Source organism: Dama dama, chromosome 17, assembly GCF_033118175.1.
Source record: "Dama dama isolate Ldn47 chromosome 17, ASM3311817v1, whole genome shotgun sequence".
Classification (NCBI taxonomy): domain Eukaryota; kingdom Metazoa; phylum Chordata; class Mammalia; order Artiodactyla; family Cervidae; genus Dama; species Dama dama.
Window position 1 is genome coordinate 37,254,558 of NC_083697.1, and position 26,328 is coordinate 37,280,885.

General features: G+C 35.4%; 1 protein-coding gene across 1 annotated transcript in view; it reads right to left on the reverse strand.

Annotated features, from left to right (window-relative positions):
* The window catches only part of GRID2 (glutamate ionotropic receptor delta type subunit 2), a 1,497,839-nt gene that overhangs the window by 315,447 nt on the left and 1,156,064 nt on the right, over positions 1–26,328 (reverse strand). The window contains exon 10 of the mRNA XM_061164751.1: positions 23,805–24,002. Within this exon, the coding sequence (XP_061020734.1) occupies positions 23,805–24,002 (198 nt within the window). The remainder of the gene's footprint in view (positions 1–23,804; positions 24,003–26,328) is intronic.

Sequence of the window (26,328 nt, forward strand, 5' to 3'; positions counted from 1 at the left end):
AAAAAGAAATGCAAAACTGTAAAACTGTTGTTTGAGGAGGCCTTACAAACAGCTATGAAAAGAAGAGAAGTGAAAGGCAAAGGATAAAAGGGGAGACATAGCCATTTGAATGGAGAATTCCAAAGAACAGCAAGGAGAGATAAGAAAGCCTTTCTCAGTCATCAATGCAAAGAAATAGAGGAAAACAACAGAAGAGGGAAGACTAGAGATCTCTTCAAGAAACTTAGAGACACCAAGGATGCTTTTCATGCAAAGATGGACTTAGACTAAGGATCAAATAAAAATTACTGATCTTAAAATTATAAAGTATTTTAAAACAAAATACTGTTGATCCAGAAGTCCTCAGAAATCCTATGCAGTTGATTTTGAAGCAAAATATTGAATTTTACATAATTTATGGGGTTCTTGAGGCAAAATACTGAAGTGGTTTGCCATTCTCTGCTCCAGTGGACCTCCTTTTGTCAGAACTCTCCACTATGACCCATTCACCTTGGGTGCCCCTGCATGGCATGCCAAATAACTGCACTGAGTTACGCAAGCCACTTACCACTACAAGAGTGTGATCGATGTTGAATTTTATATTTGTCTTTCACCAATTTCATTCTTTGGTTCTTTTGATCTTCAGATCTATCTAAAACATTTTGAATCTTTACTATCAACAATTACATCACCTTTTCCTGCTCATTTTGCCTCATTTGGAAGTTTGAGAAGCAGGCCTTTACATCTTTATCCACATTACTAGTAAAATACTTATAAAGAGTGCGTGGGCAAGTCCAAAGTATTGAAACTTGCCTCTACAGTGCTATCCACTTTGACAATAGTTCATTAGTTAACACTTCAGATATGATGTTTTTAGTCATCCACAAGTATTTTTACTATACGGTCATCCAGTCAATTTTCTCTATATAGTTTTTAAATGCTTTGTAAAAGGCATTATTGAACTCAAAATATATGAGTAATCATATTCATTTTATGAATAGCTAATGCCATCAAAAAAGAAAATGAACTGCTTACTTCATTGCCACCTATAACACATATGATTAATAATTCATTCCATAAATTTATCAGAAAATAAAATCAAATTCATTGCTCTTTGAGAATGAATTTTCTTTTCTAATTTTGAATATGTCAATCCCAAATGATATAACAGCTCTCTTTTTCTTGTTTTGCACATATTATCTATAGTAACTCATATATCACCTCTGGAAATGCATTTATTCTCTTAGGATATCATTCATTTGGACTTGGAAATTTGAACTCATTAAAGGTGCCTCATGAAAGACTCTTGGACTGCAAGGAGATCCAACCAGTCAATCCTAAAGGAAATCAGTACTGAATATTCATTGGAAGGACTGATGTTGAAGCTGAAACTGCAATACTTCGGCCACCTGATGTGAGGAAATGACTCATTGGAAAAAACCCTGATGCTGGGAAAGATTGAAGGTGGGAGGAGAAGTGGACAACAGAGAATGAAATGGTTGAATGGCATCACCGACTCAATGGACATGAGTTTGAGTAAACTCCAGGAGTTGGTGATGGACAGGGAAGCCTGGCATGCTGCAGTCCATGGGGTCGCAAGGAGCTGGACACGACTGAGCAACTGAACTGAACTGAACTGAAAGGTGCCTTCAATCCCTTTAAGTATTTTCCACTATCATTGTTCTTCTTCTTCTTCTTTTTTTTTTTTTTTTTCTGCTCTGCATGGCATGTGGGATCTTAGTTCCTAACCAGGGATCAAACCTGCACTCTGCTTTGGAAGCATGGAGTCTGAACCACTGAACCATCTGGGAAGTCCCTCCCTCTATTCTCTCATTTTCACCTTAAAGATTTTTTTGCACAAAGTGGAAGAAAAATCGTTATTGAAGAGCTTTAGCACATATTTAACAAGCCACTAGGTCTATCCTGCCTATTCAACTTCTTAAATCGTACATTTTTTCTCCTACTCTCCACAAGAATGAACCATACATAGATTTTAAAAAATTTCTTGACAGTTTTCTTAAACATTGTTTTATATTCTTTGATCTTGAAGTAATATTTTAATGTAAAAATTTCAGGTTTGCTTGGGAGAAAACAGGCATTGAAGAAATGCTAGATAGGATGAAAAGAAGGGTTGGGGAGGGAGGGAAGAAGGGGAAGGAAAGGTGGCAGAGAAGAAAGAAAGAATGTATTCAAGTCTTAACCTTTATTTAATGATATATGACATGACTTTGGGCAAGCAGGCAAACCTAAATCATTTTAGATTACTCATCTGTATAAAGAATAGATTGAATTGGTAATATAGAGCCTTTCCAACTTTGAAATTTTAATTCCAAAAATCACTTATTGAGACCTTATATTATGGTCATTTTCTGCTAATATGGGAATATAAACATTCTTGTTCTAAAGACCTTACATTAAAGACCTTAAAGTTTCAACTGGTCTTTCTTAGTAAATACAATATGTCAGTTGTTACTGCCCTTATGAAAAAACAAAACATAAGTACTGGGAGAAAAACCAATCAAATTGTCAGAGTAATCACAAATGATTAATTTTCTCAATGTCAAGACTTTATGTATTTCTTTGAAAGAAACAAATATGTTTTCACATGTCACTGTTATATATTAATATTTCAGTTTCAATCATATTAATAAAAACATAGTACAATATCCATTACTTTTCAAATATTCCACTGGAAGTGGATAAATATCCAGGCAAAACCAATGAGGTTGTCATTAAAGTAACTTTCATTCTGAAATTAAGATTATACTTTAAAATTCTAGAGAATTTTTAAAGAACAAAAAATTATAAAGAAAACAGTCAAATCCCAATAGGATGGTTGGTACTGTAACTCCCTTAATGCTTTTATATATTTACTTTTACACTTCTATGCTTGGACAGCAAGGAGATCAAACCAGGCAATCCTGAAGGAAATCCACCCTGAATACTTATTGGAAGGACTGATGCTGAAGCTGAAGCTCAAGCTCCAATATTTTCGCCACCTGATGCGAACATCTGACTCATTGGAAAAGACCCTGATGCTGGAAAAGATTGAAGGCAGAAGGAGAAGAGGGTAACATAGGATGAGATAGTTGGATGGCATCACTGATGCAACAGACATGAACGTGGGCAAACTCTGGAAGTGGTGAGGGACAGAGAGGCATGGCCTGTTGCAGTCATGGAGTCACAGAGTTGGACACGACTTTTGACTGAACAACAACCACACTTCTATGCAGAGTATTTGCAAGCTCATTGAAAGAATGTTGTTTTTTTTTTTAAGTACATTGATTTACAACATTATATTAGTTTCAGGTGTTCAGCATATTTTTATATATTATACTCCATTAAAAGTTATTACAAAATAACAACTATAATTCTCTGTGCTATGCAGATTATCTTTGTTGCTTATCTATTTTATCATACTACTTTCTATTTCTTAATCTGATACCCCTATCTTGCTCTTCCCTTCTTCCCTTTCTCTACTGTAACAATTAGTATATTTTGTATATCTGTCTGTTTCTATTTGATGTATATATTAATTTGTTTAATATTTTAGATTCTACATCTAAGTGGTATCATACAGTATTTGTTTTTCTCTGTGTGACTTACTTCACTAAGCATAATATTCTCTAGGTCCATCCATATTGCTGCAAGCGGAATAGTTTCACTCTTTTTTATGGCTGAATAATATTAAGAATGGTATTAATTTGAATATAACTTGGAGCATGATAAGGGAACTAATAATCTAATTAAGACAAGTACTAAGAATATTTTGTTATTACACTATAGCTACTAATATTTAACATCTATATAGTAGTAGCTATATTAGCTATACTAGCTATATTATATTAGCTATTTAACATCAATACAGTGCTTGTGTGTGTGCTAAGTTGTTCAGTCATGTCCAACTCTTTGCAACCCTATGGATTGTAGCCTGCCACGCTTCTGTCCATGGGACTCTCCAGGCAAGAATACTGGAGTGTGTTGCCATTCCCTTCTCCAGGCAATCTTCCCGACCCAGGGATTGAACCCAGGTCTCCTGAACTGCAGGTGGATTCTTTACCATCTGATCCACCAGGGAAACCATCATATAGTGCTGCTGCTGCTGCTGCTAAGTCGCTTCAGTCGTGTCCGACTCTGTGCGACCCCATAGACGGCAGCCCACCAGGCTCCGCCGTCCCTGGGATTCTCCAGGCAAGAACACTGGAGTGGGTTGCCATTTCCTTCTCCAGTGCAAGGAAGTGAAGAGTGAAAGTGAAGTTGCTCAGTCGTGTCCGACTCTTAGTGACCCCATGGACTGCAGCCTACCAGACTCCTCCATCCATGGGATTTTCCAGGCAAGAATACTGGAGTGGGGTGCCAGTGCCTTCTCCAATAGGTAGTGCTAGTAAGGACTAAATAAATTGCTAAGATGGGACAGGATTGGGATAGTAATGAGCTGAAACCAGTCAATCTTAAAGGAAATCAGCCCTGAATACTCTTTAGAAGTACTAATATTGAAGCTGAAACTCCAATACTTTGGCCACCTGATGGGAAGAACTTACTTATTGGAAAAGACCCTGATGCTGGGAAAGATTGAGGGCAGAAGGAAAGGAGGGTGACAGAGGATGAGATGGTTGGATGGCAGGTTGTCTCCATAGTCTCTGTGATGTGAACATAATCACTTGCCCCTCCAAACAATGATCCCACTCCCTCAGTACTGCTCTAAAAGAATGTACAATTCCTTTCCTGATTTGAAATGACTCTTTCAACATATGCTTAATTCATACAATCACACACACACACAACACACACACACACACACACGTATGTTCTGGGACTTCTTTTCTATTGGCCCAATTTCATACAATTTTAATTTTTTTATCTTTATGTCAATATTGTCAATATCTACAGTTCATGAATTTCTTACTTTCCATTATTTTCACCTTCAGAATATTTGAAGCTAAAACTACGTAAATATATCTTCCAATTCATTTTAAATCACTCTTATAAATTCATAAAGTCACTTTGGAATTCTGAATGGACACAAAGATAACATTATTTGGTCAAAATAATATTTTAACAGTCTTTGGATCTAAGAACATTATATTTTTCTATTTATTCTAGTCTATTCAAGTCTGTTTATTCTCTCTTTTAGAGCACAACCATATACATTATTTTAAAATAACAGTGATATTCTGCAGACAGAACTATGTACTACTATCAAATTGAGGAAATTTAACATCGATACCATACTTTAATCTGCAGTCTATATTACAACTTTGTCATTGGTCCCAATACTGTCCCATATTAGCAACTTAGTTCAGGATCAAGTCTTGTATTTAGTAGTTGTGTCTCTTAGTCTCCCTTAATCTGGAGCAGCAGTGGAGGATTTATCCTCTAAAGAACTGGTTGAGTTCACCTGTGAAACACTCTAGGCAAGGTCCTCTTTTGTGAGATAGTTCCTTGATATCTTTCATATACATTGGTCTAAGTTCTCTTTTATTTGACTGGTTTAGCTAATATGTTGTCTCTTTTGCTGATTATTTTCCAAGAACCAAGATTTAATTTATTAATTTAATTTGCTTAAAAATTTATTTGCCTTATTACTTTCTCCCTTTATTTTTATCTTCCTTAAATCTTCTGTTAAAATTTGTTGCACATTTTTTAGCTTTTTTAAAAATTCATTTTTATTTGGAGGATAATTGCTTTACAATGTTGTGTTGGTTTCTGCCATATATAAACATGAATAAGCTTTAGGTATTTTTTAAAATTTTATTTCTTTTTAATTTTTTAGCTTTTGAAGATGGAATTAAATATATTTATTTCCATTTTTTCATTTTTATTGATACTGATTTTTAAGACTATAAATACTTCCTTATAGATTCAGATAGGCAGTGATCTATTTTTAATTAATTTAATTATTTATTTTTGCTGCTCTCAGTCTTCGTAGCTGCATGCAGTTTTTCTCTAGTTGTGATGTGCATGCTTCTCATCGCGGTGGCTTCTCTTGTTGTGGTGCACCAGCTCTAGACATGCGAGTTTCAGGAGTTGTGGCAAAAGGGCTTAGTTGTTGTGAGACAGGTGGAATCTTCCTGAATCAGGGGTCAAACCTGTGTCCCCTGCGTTGGCGTGTAGATTCTTAAGCACTGGACCACCAGGTATATTCTGTAGTGTTTTCATCACCACTGCTTAAAAAATGTCGGTGATATATGTTTGTATTTCTCCTTTCTCTCCAAGAGTTGTTTAATAGAAGACTTCATTGATTTCAGATGGAAAGATTTTTTAAGTATTGGTTTTTTTCTAGTTTTACTGTATCTGGATCTGAAAGTTATTTATTTAAAACAGTAAACCAGAGAAAAAAGTGAAAGTGAAAGTGTTAGTCACTCAGTCATGTCCGACTCTTTGTGACCCCATGGACTGTAGCCCACCAGGCTCCTCTGTCCGTGGGATTTCCCAGGCAAGAATACTGAAGTGGGTAGCTATGCCCTCCTCCAGAGGATCTCCCCAACCAAGGGACTGAACCCAGGTCTCCTGCATCATAGGCTGATTCTTTACCATCTGAGCCACTAGGAATTAAACTATAAAAACAGTATACACATACATTTTCATTTTTAAATTATATAAAACCAGTCTATGTACTTCTTACAAGTGAAAGGAATGCTCAAAATATCACTGACTTAAATGTCACTATAAACCAGCTTCCATGGCTGACAGTCCCAGGCTGGTAAAGCTTCCAGTCTTTCCCACACCTTCACATAGATAACCATTGTTTTGAGATTGATGCATCTCCTTTCAGATTCTTTTCTATTTTACATATATATATGTCTACATATTTTTTCCAACATTTGATAAAACTTTACATAGTATTATATAATATCTTTGAGTAACACAAACACACACAGAGCTGTTCAGTCTTTCTAAAGTCTGCACAGAGTTTAAAGCAACAACTATTTTTGTCCCCTTTGAATTTTCAGCACATAAATAACAGATGGTCGGAACTCAATATGATTATGATGGTACTCTGATAAATTTAATCATTTTCCCTTGAAGAATTTTTAGAATGTTTCCTTTTTCTTGCCTCTTATAAGCAACAGAATTTGATCTTGCAATTTGGATTATATTCAATTGAAAATTGTTTCTTGGAACTTACCACACTAATTCTAGAGATTAATATTTTTCATTATTTCAATAGATGTTTTGTCTCTGACACCACCACTGTGACAAAACAGTATTATTAATTTAGTTTTCATGTCATTAGTCTTATTTCTAAGCCTCTTCCCAGAAGCCACACACATCCCTTAGAACTCTTTCTTCAAACCCCTGCCCTCTACCATGCATATTCACATAATTATGTAATTTTCAAGTCCCTTAGAAATAGTTTAGCTTTCACTAGTCTATCTATATTATCTATTTATCTAAGTGTACCTGTGTGTGTGTGTGTGTGTGTGTGTAGCATTTTTACCTGAGTTCATGACATTTTCCCTCACTTGGAGCTTTATCCCTCATTTCTCTATTTTCTGTATTTCTTATGTAGTACTTATCCCTATTTTAATCTTCTCAATTATAAACTTCTTGAGCTAAGAGCTTTTATTTCATAGTGTTCTGTCTCCCTAAATATATCTTTACACTGCTTTGCTCACAGTAGAATTCCAAAACAAGTTTGGTGACTTACTTGCTCTTTGCTGAGTGGTGAGAGAAACAGGTATTTTTATAAAACCCTAAATTGTGAAAGAAAAGGAATAGATTTCAAGGCTGTCTACTGCTTGAAGAGGGTTCTGTCACTATGAAGAAGTCATTGACTTTGTAGGTTTTTTCCATATCACGCTATCAGCCAGATCTTCTGACCCTAGTAGTCCAGATGCTAATGTTTTCAGCTCACATAGGTGGGATGAACCTTCACGTACACTAGCTATACAACCCTCTACAGGCGAATCACTACCCTCCTTGTACAGAGGACAACCTGAGGTTCAGAGAAAGTGAGTAGCTTGCCAAAGTTACAGGTGAGCAGCTGGTGGAATTGGCCATACTTTGCATGAGTTTGAGTAAACTCCAGGAGTTGGTGATGGACAGGGAGGCCTGGCGTGCTGCGATTCATGGGGTCGCAAGGAGTCGGACACGACTGAGCGACTGAACTGAACTGAACTGATCATACTGTACTTGCTATATCTGATAAACTTTTGCTTTTATGGTTTCTGTATTATCTCTTTCTACTAATCACTTACCTGGAAATTATTCATTGCTCCATTTTTTTTTTTTTTCTTTTGGCATGTGTGTGGTTTTAAATGCTTACTCTTATTTTTCAGACTTCTGATCTGCCCTGAAGAAATACCCACTTTGGGGAAGTAACCAGGAGGAAGAGATTAACAGACATGATGGAGCATGTACATGTGTATGAATGAGCAAGAAGGCATTGTGGGCAGTTGTAAGAATTTGAATACACACTTCCCCCTAATAAGGTGGAAAACCTTTAGAGGCTTTTAGGGAGAGTGTGGTATGATCTGATTGACATTAGGGAAAAAAAGAATCACTTTGACTGCTGTATTGAAAATGGATTACAGAAGGAAAAAGTTGTAGTCTGGTAAACAGTTAAGAGGCTGTGGAAGTAGCCCTAAAGAGATGAAATAATGGTTTGCACCAGTGGGTATCAGTGGAGTAGTAAGAAATGATCATATAGGGTTTACTACAGATTTATGGCCAGAGAAAATTGTTGATGCAGAGTATGAGGTATAATGGAGGAAAGAGAAGTCAAGCATAACTCAAAGATTTTTGGCCAGAGAAAATTGTTGATGCAGAGTATGAGGTATAATGGAGGAAAGAGAAGTCAAGCATAACTCAAAGATTTTTGACTAACTTGGAGACTGGAATTTTGCTTACATACACTATGACAACCATACACTATGCCAGGGAAGGCTGTGGGCAGAGCGTGTACGGTGGTGGTGAAATCAGGAAGTCAGTTTTGAACATGTTATCTTTGAGGTGCCCATTAGACATTAAGAGGAAATGCTGAGTAGTATTTAGAAATGTGGTGTTCCCACGTGGTGCAGTGGTAAATAATCCACCTGCTAATGCAGGAGACATAAGAGACTAGGGTTTAGTCCCTGAGTTGAGAAGATTCCCTAAAGGAGGAAATGGCTACCCACTCCAGTATTCTTGCCTGGAGAATTTCATAGACAAAGGAGCCTGGCAGGCTACGGTCCATGGGGTGGCAAAGAGTCAGACACGACTGAGCGACTGGGCACAGAGGCATACACTAAGAACTGTAAGTCTGTAATTCAGGTGAGATGTCTGGGATGAAGAAACAGATTTAAAAATTGTCTACTTATAGATGATAATAAATCCTTGAGACTGGCTGACTTTATCAGAAGTTGAAGCGTAGACAGTAAGAAAAGTGTTGGATATGTATTGGGTCTCTCTCTCTCCCCCTTCTAATTCTTACCAAGCTACTTAGCTCTTAGAGAACAAGAACTCTGTGTTCTATAGTTTATGTGTTCTCCACAATGCCGGCTACACATTAGGTCCCAATAAATTCTTACTGAATGCCAAATGGGAAGCAAGCTACAAGTTATTTATAAATTGCAATGTTTCAGGCATTATCCTGAAGCATTAAAAGAGATTTAAAAATACTAGTATTTCTGCAGTTCTCAAGAGGAATGCTACCATCTTCAAAGAAGACTTTTTTAATCATGTAGAGAGATTTTTTTTTTTAACTTTCTGAGAAGTCATCTTAAGGCTGTTTGTGAACAGAGCATATAGAAGCAATCTCTACCTGAAATGCCGAAACTGTACATCCACATTTCAGTAAAATGCAAACCAAGGATAATGACCAAAATCAAATTAATTTTAATTTTCATTACTGTAGACTTTTCAATCATTCTAGAAATCACTTAAGACTGCTCTTTAAAGATGTTTTAAGAGCTCTGCAGTGGGGAAATGTGTTCTTTCTAAACGAGAAAGAACTAGCTCCCAGAAACAGTTTGTCTCTATGAGAAGTGAACCTATAATGGCTGTTCTCCAAGTAATTCTGTGTGGCATTAAATGAAATATAAAATTAATAACAGATACATTAGATGTCCTCACACATGTATCTGGAGCATCTGCAGTCACTTTCTCCCTTGATTACAGTTGAGTCTTGGTAGGTGCTCACATGTTTGCTTGTTTTTTAATCAGGGGAATTTGACTTTTTGTAATGCTTGCCACTATAAAATTTATCAAATTATAAACAGAAAACTCAGAATTCCCTAAGATTATGTTCATAGAATCATATGGAATTTCATGGGTAAAATGCTCTTATTTAAAAGATAGAATGGTCTCACCCAAAGCTGCAGTCTCTTACAGATGGAAGTTATCTTACTTAGTAATTTTATCCCTAAACCATGACCAGAGATAGGTGAAAATCTAATAGATGGCATTTCAATAGCCAACGGTAGACTTTAGGATTTATATATCCTCAATTTATGAGATTTTTTCATCATAGCACCAGTCTTTATATCACCTTGCCTTTGACTGATGCAGTAGTCTGTTAATTTATATCCTATAACCCACCAAATCTTTTTAGTTGTACACATATTTTACTGAATTTTTGTTTGTCCTTGCCTGCAGGTTCTCTTGAAACCTTAAAGCCATTCCTGGACAGCATCACTCCCTTTGGCAAATACTCATTCTCTATTCTTTAGTTCTGATTCAAGACTGATTATTCACCACTTATCTGTGCTTGCCATCTATTAGACCAAGTACTTAATGATTCAAGTCCTTTATCTGATTGAATTGCTCCTTACTGTTTGCAATGTCTGCCAATTAAATATCACCTGCAAATTTAGAAAATTGCTTCTACAACCATTCACTAAGTCATTTGCATCTACATAATTTATTTCCACTCCCAGATCTCTTTTTATCCTTCTCCTTCATCAGTGTTAAAATCTTTCTTTATCAACAACAAGTATTTGGGGCCATTTTTTAATCTTTTACTTACATACATTCAGCTTGTGTGATTTCCCACATCTGTGATTCCACTCCATCCTATATGTATATATATATTGGATTATTTTTGAACATTCACTGTTCAGACATACAAACATGCATTCTTAAGACCACATTTACTTTTTCAACTTCTTGCCTGACAATAGCTGACATACTCTGGGATATTCAATAAGTCCATTAATACTTATTCAATATAACTTAAAAATTAAAATCTTAGTTATTGTCTAATTTAAAGTCTCTATAAGAACTTCTTTTCTCTTTATACATTTTATTCTGGTTCACTTTGCAAAGCTACCTTTTCTTTCTTTTTTTTAATATTTATTTATTTGGCTGTATCAGGTTTCAGTTGAGTTGTTTGTCATGGAAGATCTTTTGTAGTGGTTCACAAATTCTCTACTTGTGGTGCATGGGCTTAGTTGCCCCATGGCATTTGGGATCTTAATTCCCAAACCAAGGATCAAACCCACATCCCCCACATTGCAAGGTAGATTCTTAGCCACTGGACCACACAGGAAGGTCCCCAAAGCTATCTTTTCATTTTGCAAGGTTCATAAGCATTGTCACTGGGTAGCTGTGTGTGGAGGGAGAAGTTCTTTGGTGAGTGAAGTTTCATCAGTGGATACGGATATTTTCAAGGCTGGTTTGTAGTCATGGGAAGACAGAATTGAAATACATATGGATTTGTGTGTGTGTGCAGGGACCATGGGGCATATGTGATGATTTTCAGGCACCCAACGGAGAATCTTCTTCATCCACAAACATAGTTTCCCACCCACTGCATTCTCCTGATCCAGGGGGTGGCTTCTTCAGCTTCTGCCCTTTGTCCTAGCTAACCACCTCTGTCTTCTCCAGACTGAAGGAGCCATCTCAACCCTGACTTCATAAAGAATGGAGATGAGAGTGGTGTTAACCACTGTGCTCCCCAAAACTTGTACTGTGACACAGACAAACCCAACTATGGGCTTATCTTTATGCCCGAAGCCTTCCCGATGGCTCCACAACTCCCTTCTTCAGTATGGATGGGAAAGCGGCAACTCACCACATTCTCAGGTTCTCTGAACTCTCCTCCTGAGTGAGCTCTCTCTTTCCTTGAGTGGTTTTTTTTTTTTTTGGTAGCAAAAGCAATAATAACTGTCTTCCTTTATCCGAGCTCAAGTACAATCACTTAGGACCTTAAATAACCATTTTGTGCACATCTTCATGTTAATTCAATACTCCCCATTTAGTTTTTATAATGGAGGTGAGAAAAAGGCCTATACTTCTTAAACTTTTTTGCCCTAGGCATCATTCATATGGATTCCAGATGCATTTACTTATCTTTCCTAGACAATTCCATTTGGATCTTCTTCAGCCATCCTAAAATCAAAATGTCTACAGCCAAGTTCTGTATCTCTGCTGCCCTTTTCCAATCTGGTCTCCTTCTGTATTCCCTATTTCTGTCATTGAGTGTCCGTCTGCTCATGTTCCTCTGCTAAATTTCTCACCAAGTCTCAACACCTCCTTTCTCTTCTCCTCCAATTTATCAAGTTCAAGTCAGTTTTTCTTGGAATATTGACTGCTTTCTCAAAATCACTTTTGAGAGCTATTGCTGTTGTTTTAGTTTAGACATCTTTAATTCCTCTCTAGATTGTTGAAAAAGACATTTGTCTTTTCCCTTCTTCATTTGAATGCATCCTTGGCCTTAGCCTGAGTTATCTTTCTTAAACATAAATTAAATCTTACTTTTCTCTTATGTAAAAGCCTTTCATAATTTTCACTGGCTAAACGATACAGTCCAAACTCTTTAGCATGGCAAGCATGCTTTTATAATTAACCCTATTGTTGCCTTCAAACTCCTACTCATCTTCAAAACCTAGCTCGATTTTCTCTTCTTATGTGAAAATCTTTTCAACTCCCCAGAGAGGCTGCCACTCCACCCCTGGGTTGCCATGGCACCCCGTATGCATTACCCTATGGCACTGATTGCACTGTGTTTTAATGATTTATTTACACATTTGTCTTCCGTGTACACTGTGAGATCTTTGAAGGCAGGACCAATGTCTTCCATTCCTTTGTGTCCGTGATGCTAGGCACAGTGCCCAGAACATACCATGCATTCAAAAACACGAGGGGAATGAAATGATGAATATAGGGCATTCTGCTTGGCATACAAAACAAATATAACCTCAACTCTCTGGTCTCCAAAATAGGGACTATGGAAAGAAAAGGAAAAGATCAGTCTCTCTCTCTCTCTCTCTCTCTCTCTCTCTGTCTCTCTCTCTCTCTATATATATATGTATATATATATATTTTTTTTTTTCCCCCCCAAAGGGTCATTTGAAAAGAAGTGAAAAACATGTACTGAGAAGACTGAGTTATCAAAAATGGGAATGGTTTGAAATCCTTATGATCAAAGCCTGAGTTTAGCTGGGGTTGAAATTATAGGAAGATGAAGTGAGTGAGGACAGCCAAAGCAGATGGAAGCTGAATGCGACCTACATGGAGTGTGATAAAATGTAGGAAAATGAGACATAGTCTGCAGAAAATAACATATACCTTTCTAAGGAGCTTTAATTTTTCTTAAAAAAAAAAAAAAAAGTAAAAGATGAAGCCAGGTTTTTGAGAAAAAAGTGAGATTTTTTGAGACGTTTAGGGATGCAAATGTTTTTAGTCACTCCCCAAATCCTTTTCTATGTAATCTTATTTTTGATCTTCAGCTATATCCAACCAAACTCCATCTGAATCTTCTTTGAATTTGCACATCTTAAAAAAAAAAAAAACAAAAACCTGTGCTGAGTTGTTTCTGAGAATGATCTTCCTCACTGTCTGTGACTTGGTTTATTAAAATGCTTTTAAACAAAACAGACTGAATACCCGGGTTTGAGTCATGAATTCTCCACAACTTGGCTAAGTGACCATAGGCAAGTCACTTTAGCTCTTTGTTTCATCCTCCACACTACTGGTATAATAGGAGTACTTACCTCAAAAGGTTGCTGTGAGTACGGAATGCTAATACATGCAAAGTTTGTTCAATTGATTTGGCAATAGTAAGCTCTACATAAGTGCTAATAATTATTCTTTGGTCAATTTTAAACTACATTTTTTTTTTTTTTCATTCTCTATGGCATCTGTCTTGTCACTGCATCAAGTATATCACTGACTGAAATATGTGGCTCTAATTACAATGATATTCTATTTTTTATTACAAAACACAGCATATAAAAGAGTTCCAAGTTACATAACCCAGAGTTTTAGCTCTTTCCTTATAAAAGTACTAAACATTCCTATGTAATCTATTTCCTTATTTTTTCTTTATTAATTGCCTACTCCACTACATTAGACTTCCTTTTAGATTTCTATTATCTATCAGTTTATTCTTTTCAAAGTCTAGTTCATATCTTTTATAGCTTTACCTATGGAGATCTATGTATTTTCTTATAGATTTTACACTTTTAGTGTAGCAGTGAAGCAGTGAGGATAACAATACATCATACTTTTGCAAATATTTTCCAGCCTATCATTTGTAATTTAATTTAGTTATTATTGGTTTTGACTTATTGATAATTTAAATTTTTGTATACATGTAACTATTGATAGTTTCCACGTCACTTATTCCATTATTTTTATGTTTCTGAAAGATACCTTTTTTCTTTCTGGTATCCATTTTTTCCACCCTCTGATAACAACATGGCTGCTTTCCTGGGGAATCAGCATTTTCCCTTGCTTCATCTGAGTACTGTCCACTGAGCTCCCCCTACTGACGTGGGTGCATGGCACGGGCCTGGTACCAAGAGCACGGCTTCCTCCCAGCCATCTCAGTGCTAGAATTGTGTGTAAAACTGAAGTTTTGATGGTGAAAAGAATCTATGTTCACAATGAGATGGAAAGGAGGATGAAATCTAAGTCTGGACCTGCTGAAGTCACTTTGCTGCCTGAGAAGGAGAGCATGCCTAAGGACTGGGACAACACAATGGAAAGCAGAACTGAGATGTAGAGACAGCACTTGCAAGGCCTGAGGACATGAGCCTGGATCTCATCCCTGCATGGTTGTGAAATATTAAATTATCTTTCACTTCAACTGGACTGCCATTTGCAACCAACAACATCTAATTAATCTAGCAGAGAAAAACCAGAAAGGTTATTTTTAAGATAAAGAATTCCTGAATCAGTTTATAAGCAGTTGGGAAGAAAAGATGTGATGGAAACTAAAGACATAAAAGGAAAGTAAAGAAAGATGGAGAGGAAATTTAAATTTCACTCTATGCTGATTAGCCTCAGATGTATCTGATCACCCCAGAGTCCTACAGGACTCTAGACGCATATATCAAATACTTATTTCATTTTCTGTTTGGATTACTCCAAGGGCATATCCACAGTGGTTAACGGGTTGGGCTCTGAAGTCAAATATCTTAAGCTCTTGTCCTGGTGCTGTGTGACCTCGGACAAGGTGCTTAGAATCTTATCTGTGTAATAGGAACAAAAGTTGTATCTATTTCAAAGAACTGTTAGGAGGATTTAAGGAGTCAATACTCATAAAGCTTTGGAATAGCATCTGGTTATTTTACAGTGTTAGTTACTGTTACTCTTTCCAAAATGTTACTCTTGATCCCACATTCCCCACCCTCCGCCAAATATTTCCTTCCTTAGTTTTCCCTAAGCCAGCAAAGGGTCCAGTCTCAATTCAATTATACTGAGTGGTTGTGACCAAATGTAACAAGCTATATAGTCAATTAACAATAAGCTTAAAGTGATAGGAACAGAAGCCCAAAGTTTAAACTGGTAATAAAGATAGAAACTTCTTTTAAATAAGGCCAAACTTAGCAGGCTTTGGGAGGTTGGTTAACTTTATTAATGAACGATGAGATGTCATTGAACAATTTCACAGAAGTGTTATTATCTAATGTATGTCTTAAAATGTCCCTTGACTGCTATTCATTCTTTTTTGTCACATCTTTCTAGATACTAACTTTCAGCAGGAAACCAAATGTACAAAATAGTTGCCCCAAATAAGGTTACATTTTAGTAGTGGAAGATAGATGAACCAGAAAATATAGTAAGATGGTGGTATGTGTTAGAACAAGAACACGAGATACGGGAATAGGTAGTAGCTGTTTATGGGGTGGCTATGGAAGGCCTCTCTAATAACTTTTTAGCAGAGACTGGGAAAATGAGGTGGAGAGAAAGATACGGGGCAGAGTAATCTAGGAAGATGGGACAGAAGTACAAAATGTCAAGTTCAGCAGGTGTGAAGAAGAGAGAGGAAGTCTGTGGGTCTGGAGTGTGGTGAGGGAGGAAGAGAGACGGGATTACAAAGAAAGTTCACTGGGCAGAGTATGCAGATAATTTTAAGGACAGTTTTTACTCTTGGGATTGGAAGGCTATCAAGTGGCTTTTGGCAGAGGAGTGACTGATCACTCTGGCTGCTGTGTTCAAAATATACTGAGGGCAGTTAAGAGTGGAAAGAGGTGGGAAACGGGAACAAATGAAGCCTTTTATTGCTGCTGTAGCTAAAAAGATCAGAAATAAAGCTTTTGAGTAAGAAGATATCATTGACTTTGCTCGTTCTCTTTGCTCTTTCCTATATAGTCTATCAGCAAATCCCACCAGTCCACATTCAAAATATATGTTGAACTTACTATATATATATATAGAAACAGTATAGAAAATGTTTGAAACAGCCACTGTGGAGACTGAAATAAAAAAAAATCAATATCTAATAAATTAAAGGACAATGGAGAATCAGTGAAGGCTCTGTTGATGACATTAGCTAGTAGGACACTGAAGTGAATTCAGTCCGCCAAGTTCATGGCCTTCTAGAGCAGTAGCCACGTGTAGGATCAGAGAAGTATGGATGGGATGAACACAGGGAGCACAGAAAAAGATGGAGAGCTGAGGATGACTTGAACAGAAATATATGTTTGAGTTTCAGTAGAGTGAGAATTCACTTGTATCACTTTCATGATACGCTAGAGGCCAAGAAATTTTGCCAAATTTTTTAGACATGCAGGGACCTGATTTCTGTTCTTCATTAGTGAGATGCATGCTACTTTCCTTTTGTTGTGTTTTGCCAGTTACATGTGTGCTCCTGAGGGGGACTTGTGTTATCATCTCTACCAGAGAGACTTCACAATATTTTCTTCTTATGCAACTTTCTAACAAATTTCAGTATCAACATAGATGCCCCTTACAATAATCATTTAGGGCCTTTTTTTTTTTTCCAAAATATTATTTTTGCAGAAAAATTGAGCATAAAATACAAAAAGTTCCCATATACCTTCTCTGGTCTGCATTCCCCAATACAATTTTTCTTAACATCTTTCATCAGTATGGTACATTTGTAGCAACTGATGAACAAATATCGATACATTATTATTAACTAAAATCTACAGTTTATATCAGGGTTCACTCTTTTATGGGTCTTGATAAACGCATGGTATCATGTATTCACCATTACAGTACCATATAGAATTGTTTCATGGCCCTAAAAATCCCCTGTGCCCATTTGTTTCTCCCTATCTTGCCCAATTGGGGGCCATTTTACTGAACTTAAACTCCAATTCCTTTTGTCTCCTATAATATTTCTGCTATGACCCACAAGGTCAGCTTCTGTTAATACATTCCATCCCTAGAACGTCTACATTTCAGTCTCTGGTAACCTCTTTCCATTCTACTAGTTCTTTCATGTCTTCACTTAGACTTAATCTGTTTTTCAATTTCATATTCATATTCTGATTATCTTCCCAAAATTTTATCCAGTTCTATCTCCCAACTCATGACCAAACTTCCTTGAACATTTTAAGTTTTCTTTTATCTCACTAAATTCCCTTGCTGAGTTCATCTAGTATATCTCAACCTTGATTATGGATGTTTTCATCTTCACAGATGAAGATGGGCAGCGTTCTTTTGGCAATTCCAGCCCTGGTTGAGGGGTACCTCTTTGCTGCTGCTGCTGCTGCTAAGTCGCTTCAGTCGTGTCTGACTCTGTGCAACCACATAGATGGCAGCCCATCAGGCTCCCCCATGCCTGGGATTCTCCAGGCAAGAACACTGGAGTGGCTTGCCATTTCCTTTTCCAATGCATGAAAGTGAAAAGTGAAAGTGAAGTCGCTCATCTGTGTCTGACTCTTCACGACACCATGGACTGCAGCCTACCAGGCTCCTCCGTCCATGGGATTTTCCAGGCAAGAGTACTGGACGGGGTGCCATTGCCTTCTCTGGTACCTCCTTGGGAGACACACAATCAACTGGAGCATTACCAGCTCCTGATACTTGCATTTTACATCTTCTCTTTTGTGTTTTCATTCCTTCCCATGACTTTGTGATCAATCCCTGTGATTAAATCTCTCTTTGAAATTCCAAGAGTGGTTTCTATTTTCCTAACTTATATGAGTTGTGTTGTAAATATTGATAATGTAAAATAAAGTTGTCAAAATCATTCTTTAAAATGTACCCATTAGAATCTAAATATTATAGTGATTTGAACCCCACTTTTCTCAAACATATGGGGATATTTATATCATGTCATTTTTGAACTACATTTATATTCCACATTCACAACATTTTTATCCAAATATAAAATAAAGGCATGTTTAAAAGTTTTTTTTTGCTTACCAAATTATACCTTTGTACAAAAAGTATATATTCAAATTCAATCTCTGTTGAACAACCTGTGACCATAATGTTTCAGGTGTAAAATATTTCTTTTGGATTGAGTCATTATTACCTTAGTGCACAATATATTGATTCATTAGGCTTTAAAAATGCTACCCCAAAAAAGAACTAAAAACTAGAATACACAGCTAACTCATAGTCCTCCTTCATTGTTTTCTTAATTTTTCGTTCTTCCATCCTAAACTTGATATACTTGTTATTTTCTATAGTATCAAGGTCTCTGTGTTCTTCTCACTTTTGTTCTTTTACACCAGAGAAAATAATTTATCAGTCACATTAACTCACACATAACAATTTCTCCTATACGGAACAGAACATATCTCTAATTTATCTATTTCACACTGAAACATCTTTTGGGCAGACCTGTGTTCTCATAAATTTTAAGAGCATATTAATTGCAGAAAGTTATAAAAGTAGTGGCACAGATAAGGAATGGAGGAGTATTTGCTACACTGTCAGTTTTAAAATTAATTCTATATGTACATTTAGGCAATTCCTTGCTCTCCCTGGTGGTATTTTCCAGTTTAAGAATTATGTACATACTTGATTTTGTACATACATGATTCCTGACATCCTGTTATAGTGGAAAGTCCCTTTAATATGAGATCATCCCAACCTGATGTCTTAGTGCCAGCCTTGGAAATCACTGTTGAACAATCATATGAACTCAGAAATTTCCCATGTTCCCTCTCTGGATCATTTTTAATGTATTTTTCCATAATCATCATGACAAAGACCCTAGAAAACATTCTTTTAATTTTGGTTTCCCCTTAGGAAGGCAGACAACCTTGTTAATTTCATGTCTTATGTCATGTAGAGAGGTATTCAATAGCAGTATTTACTGTTATTTAAAACATACTTAGATCCATGAAAAAAAGCCTACACTAGTAAAAATATATATAGCAATAATAAGCTCACTTTTCTGGAGCTCTGTCATACATCACTATGCCAATTCAATAGTGATATTTTGCTCTACAGGGGTAAATAAACCTGATAAAATTTTAATATGATGTGTGTATAAGCCAGATAAAATTTTAATATGATGAGTCTTGAATAATCTAAATTACTTTATGATATTTTTACTGCATGACTATTTGTGTATTTGAATTGTCATTTTTAAGTTGCTTAAAATTAGAGCATACTTCTCTATTGGTAATAGAAGACAGTTAAAGAGAACTCTATGAACCCTCAGTATAACATTATCGCAGTCATCCTGTAATGCTGACTGTCCTTTCCTCGTGAAAATGTTCTCTTCCTGTACCATACTCTCAGTTTTCTTCCCACCTCGCCACCTGTTCCTGCAAACTCTTACGTAGACTTCTCCTCCTTTACCTGCTTAACAAGTATTTCTTAAAGCACAAGTCAGAATGGCTAAATATCTTTTTGAAGGAAGTAAAAATCTAATTGCAGTAAATAGTGTTAGTCGCTCAGTCGTGTCTGTCTCTTTGAGACCCCATGGACTGTAGCCGACCAGGCTCCTCTGTCCATGGGATACTCCATGCCAGAATACTGGAATGGATTGCCATTTCCTCCTCCAGGGGATCTTCCTGACCCAGGGATTGAATCCAGGTCTCTGGCATTGCAGACAGTTTCTTTACCCTCTGAGCCACCAGGGCGTGGGGTGGGGGGCATCTAAGTAAAAGTACACAGTAACAGCATGGATCACAAGTCCCTTGAAAGTCTATGATGCGACAGATTAGGTTAGTAGTTCTAATTGCAGTAAATACATTTATAGTTTTTCCAGCTAAAAAAACACACATTTGTCAGTCAGCTTTTTTAAACCTGAATTTTTGCTTTGTGAAAGGACCCTGCTGATCTTTATATTATCATATAATAATATGTTCTTACATGCAAATAAAAACAAATTATTATGAGGAACATCTGATGCGAAGAACTGACTCATTGGAAAAGACCCTGATGCTGGGAAAGATGGAAAGCAGGAGGAGAAGGGGACAGCAGAGAATGGGACTGTTGGATGGCATCACCAACTCGATGGACGTGAGTTTGAGCAAGCTCTGGGAGTTAGTGACGGACAGGGAAGCCTGAAGAGCTGCAGTCCATGGGGTCGCAAAAAGTTGGACATGACTGAGCGACTGAACTGATGAACATCATACTATTGCTGTGTGTGATTTTTATGTAATCAAGTCTTAAAATGATTTTAGAACATTATAGTTGGATGCGATATTCCCACTAAAACACTTGTATCCCTCATTTCATAGGTGAGGAGGTAAGTCTCAAAAATTTAACTAACTGGAGCAAGCACACAACCAAATTAAAAACAGCAGCAACATCAGACTAATTTTAATGCTTATTACTTTTAACTAGCATTTATTAACAGTAAGTGAGGTTTACTATTACTTGTCCACTAAGAAAACTCTTACAGATTTTTATCTACTATATACACAGAAAAAACTTGTATAATGTTTCTTCCTTTTCCTTATATTTATTTTAATATAATTATTTATTTGGGTTCAGTTCAGGCAGGACTCCTCAAAAATACAAAGATAGGATGCTTGTTTTGTGTTTATAGTAAGGAACATAAGATAAAGAGTCATAGATTTAATACGAGCAGTGAGGATTGATGACTCCTGTTTTCCTATTATAATCCTTATATTAACCTTTTACAAATAAAATTACATATGTAAAGGGTTTATTAAATAAACTGATACTATTTTTCAAGTTTTAAAGAATCTGGAAAACAACTTTATTACTTTTCCTACCACTGTCTTCAACGCCTCTTATTTGTTTCTCTTCTACATCTCTTGGAAACAACTTAGCTAGATCCTTTAGTTTTTTGAAAACTATTATAAATAATTCCAGTTCTGGTAATAAGGGAATATTTTTTAATTGGGTTAACCCAACAAAGAATAATGATAAATTCTAGGTCAAAATTTAAAAAAAACCCACAAATTGAATAGATTGTGTATCAGTCAAAAACAGGCATAAACTGTAGGCTCTTCAACCCTTTAAAGACAGTAACTGCTTGGGGATAGCTCCTTTTTTCTATAGCTCATTCACTGAGAACACACCTCAGTTAGGCAATAGAAGGTAGGTAGAGCTCAAGCAGAAAGTCAGAACCTTACTAGCTTGATGTGTCAGAGGGCAGTGTTTGAGGTATCTAGACTGTCCAGAAATCAAAACAGACTCACATAAAGGAGGGAGCCACAGAGAAAGAAGCCCCATAATCTACGTATAAGCTTCCCTCAAATCATTGGTTGACTCCTAACCAACACAAGCATGAGAATAATTCTAGCTATCTAGAATAAAAAAGCTACTGAATGAACTTAATGGAAATTGGAGATGGCAAAGAAAGAACCACTAACCTGAAAGCACATCAAGATATATTAACTAATCTAAAGTTCAGAGAGTAAAATATCATAATAAAATGAACAAGACCTTAGGGATGACGACCCCTCCACTATAAAAAAGGAGCAAAGTACAAATGATGGCTAACTTCTCATCAGAAACAATATTTGGCAAAAGACAATAGAATGATATATTTAAAGTCATGAACATTTGAAAAAATATGTATGGTAGTGAATGTTAACTAGACTTCTTGTGGTAATCATTTTGCAATATATCCATACATCAAAGCACTATGTTGTAAACTTGAAACTATTTATGTCATAAACATTGATACATAACTATATTATGTACATATGTTAACCATGTTATGTATCAATGTTATTGTGAAATAATGAAACCATTTATTATTGTATGAAAAATTATTGAATGATAATTTTGCTTTGATTTTTAAAATAAAAAGTTACTCTTGCTTTAAAATCACCAGCCTTGATTTTAGGAATAATAATATTTCACCTACAATATTATTCTCACACAATAAAAAAGTATAAAGAAAAAGATATTTTGATTGTAAGTGATTGTGTTCTGAGACTCAGTGCTCTTGTCAAACATAAATCAGAATTAGCAAGGTCACTATTTGAAATATTTGAAAACACTAAGCAAAATGTACCTAGTGAAAATAATCCTGTCAACTCAGAATTTGTTATATGCTAATAATATTATTCAAAAATGAGGGTAAACAAAGAAATCTTAAGTGTAAAGGGTATATGCCACTTGTAGGACTGGATGTCAAGACATTCTAAAGGGAATTTCTTCAGGTTGAAGTAAGTGATACCAGTTAGAAGCTCAGATGTATAGAAAGGAATAAAATGTCCCAGAAATAGTAGAAAAATAGTTAAAATATTAGACACTGTTTCCCTTCCCTTTATACCTTTGAAAGTCAATTGATTGTTTAAATAAAAAAGTATAAAATTTTACTTTGGAGTTCATCAAATATAAATATATAACCACAATAACACAAAGGCTATGGTGAGTATAAATTGAATTATATTGCTGTATATTTATTATTTTTTTTCATTTATTTTATTTATTTTTTTTTCATTTATTATTTTTTAAATGAGAAATTTTATGATTTTAATCTACATAATGTGTGGTAAGTTAAGAACGCACATTACTATCCTAGACTAACCACAGACAAACAAACAAGAACCAAATAAATACAAATAAGAAGCTAAAAGGGAAATAAAATCAAACACAAAAAATCAGCTAACCCAGAGGAAGGCCAGAAATGAAGGAACAGAGGGAAAAATGAGATACACAGAAATCAAAAAGTAATTTACAGACCTAAATATGACTATTCAACTCATCAGGAAAGCATAATATTTAAAAATGTGGTGCACTTAGTAATAGAGCTTCCAAAAAGGAAGCAAAAACTGACAGGAACAGGCATAAAGTAATGGGGAAATTTAAAACACTTCTCTGAGAATTGCAGGAACAAGGAGAAAAATATAAGTAAAAGTAGATTTACCTTATTTAGATCCAAAAATGAAATGATCAGTTCCTAAGTGATCAGAATCTTATTTATTTCTTGACTTGTGTTTTAAAAGAACACAATGACATGAACTGTGTTGGAAAAGGCATCGTGACTTTGTACCAAACAGTGATAATATGTTTGGAGTACAACTTTGGTAAAGGTAAATCCTTGCTCTAAATATTTTTCTATTATAGGACATATTTTGAAATTTAGGTTTGTATTGTCATCAATTTTTCTTTCCACAAAGTTCATGAAATAGTATTGGCTGAGACTTGCATTCAACACCACCACCTAAGGCCTTGCCTTACACTTATTTTAAATGAGATTAGCTTCCAAGGGTTATAGTCAACTTTAGATATGTGATAAACAAACAAATGCTTACCTTAAACACTAGTTCTCCTACCAAGCCATTCCATGTTCCATCTTCTTGTGGACTTCCATACTTGTGATCCGGTGCAACATAAATTTCATAGTTAAAACCCAGGTAGTTGGATAAGGCATCCAGAACATCAATGGAGAAGCCTTGGTATTTTTTCGGCTTACCCAGGACATTTTCAGACACCATTACAAAAGGTTCTTCCTATATGGAATTAAAAGAAATCATTGGTGTCAATCTATATTGCTCTTTTAAAGCAAAGATTAATTCTTAAAAGAATTCAGCTTACAGTCTAAAATTGATTTCATACTGTGAGAGAATAACTTTGAAATAAAACTTATGTGTTACTAATGCATCATTTTATCAAACAATGTTTAATCACCCAGTTGCTTGTCATCTCTCATTTAATTATTACCATATCAAAAAATTAGATGCAAGTGATTACAAAACTTCAGGAACCATAAATTCATTTCTCTTGCCATTTCAGGATGAACCTAAGATTCATCAACAATAATAATTATATTTAAGAAACCATGAATTTATTGTTTCTATCCTCTATATTTGTAAAAATACACAAAAATATTTTAAGAGATATAATAGACACAAATTGTTTTGAAAAGTCACAAAAATTCTAAGAATTTATAATTTAGTTAAAATTTATAATATCACATTTACTGGGAGTTATTTGCTAAGTAATTTTGAAACTTGGATATAAACACACATTTCATTGCAAAAGTAGTTTTTCCACTACTGTTATGAGAAATTCACTTACCTTTTTGGTAATCTGTGTAATTTAGTAAATTTAGCAAATTGGTTTCCATTTCTACCTCTTTCATCTTTTTGCATTGTTGTGCTGTTACAGTTAACAAATGGTCCCCTTTCACTTTCTAGAGCACCTGTTGTTATGAGTCTGAAATTGGTCTGACACATGCTGGCAGACTACAGAAAATTAGATACCTATTTCTTAATTTCCTAAACTTGTTCAGAAAACTTTCAGCAACAGTAATATTTACAGATAACCATCTACAGTGTATATATCTACCTAGTCCTGTGGGCAGGTTAAAATCTATCCTCCGTCTAAGTCAGAATATGTAAGGATTATAACCTTAAGGACTCACAAAATAGCCTTCATTGATTTTTAAAATAATACTTGGCTTTTGGCTCTTACTCAAAGACACTAAGTCAGTGCCTTATAAAATCAACTGCATCTATGATAGGAATATTGTCCACCATAACATTCAGTTCTCCATAAATATTACCGTAAGTTTTTATATTGTACAGAGGCAAGAGAGCTTAATTTTGCTTCAGTAATGCCTTTTAAAAAATAATGAAAATAAAGTAAATAATCATTTAGATATCCTATTTCACTTTAGATACCCAGGAGACCACGATGCTTATCCATAACTATGTTGACATTGTGATATTTGTAATTTTCAAAAAATCTCGGTTTTCCAAATTGCTGATACTTTTTTTATTAAAGAAATGGTCTTGTTTAACTGTTTATAACTTATCTTAGAGCAAAATAAATCAGTAAATGAACAGTTAGATGAAGGAGATGACTGCTGCTTGTTCCCCAATAGTGGGAACAATTAATTGATCTTCATTAATTATACATATCTATTTTTAAATCAGCAGTTGAGAATATAGACAATCCACAATCTCCCTTAGGCAAAGTGAGACCATGTGACCAGTTCTGAGAAGTGTGATGTAACCAGGCTGGTTTGTGCAACTCTTGTGTCCTTTCTGCTTCTTCCAGCTGGAGTGAACACGTAATAGCTGGAAGCTCTGGTAACTATCTTAGCTCACACATAATAGAGAAATAATACAGAAGTGTATGTCCTTGACATTTGAAATGCTATAGAAGACTCTCACTGACTACTGCTCTAAAACGTAAAAAAGAAAGAAAGAAAGAAAGAAAACCTCCATTTCTTATTGTTGTTAAGCTCCAGATATTTTTTTCAGTTTTACCAGTATTTGATGCTAATGAACAAAGACAGATTGATATATATCAATAGGTTGGAAACTTTGAGAATGAATGAAAATTTTTTAACAATTCTGACTTGTTTAATCTAAATGATATCAACTAAATAAAAAAGTAAAAATCCAACAAATACTTTAATACTATGCATAAAACACAGAACATTTTCTTGATTCTAAATGAAAACTTCCAGCTAACATAGCAGAGTTTATCACTGTTCATTTGGTTGTTTGGACAAAACACAGACCTAGTTAATGATAATGCATTGCACGATGCATCTGTGACCTGAAGTCACAAAGTCGTTCAGAATAGTTCAAAGAAATTCCAAAATAAAGATCATATTCAGAGAGCATGAAAGTAAGATCAGGAGATTCTAGAATTAATTCGGCATTGATTATTTATATTATGTTATGCATGCTGGCACAGAGAGTATGTACTTATTTCCTTATACACATCTCATTCATTGCTATATTTTGAACATCTATCCATCGACAAACTAATGAAAAGATGCTTCATAAAAGACTTTATTGGTCCTCTACCAATAATTTTGAC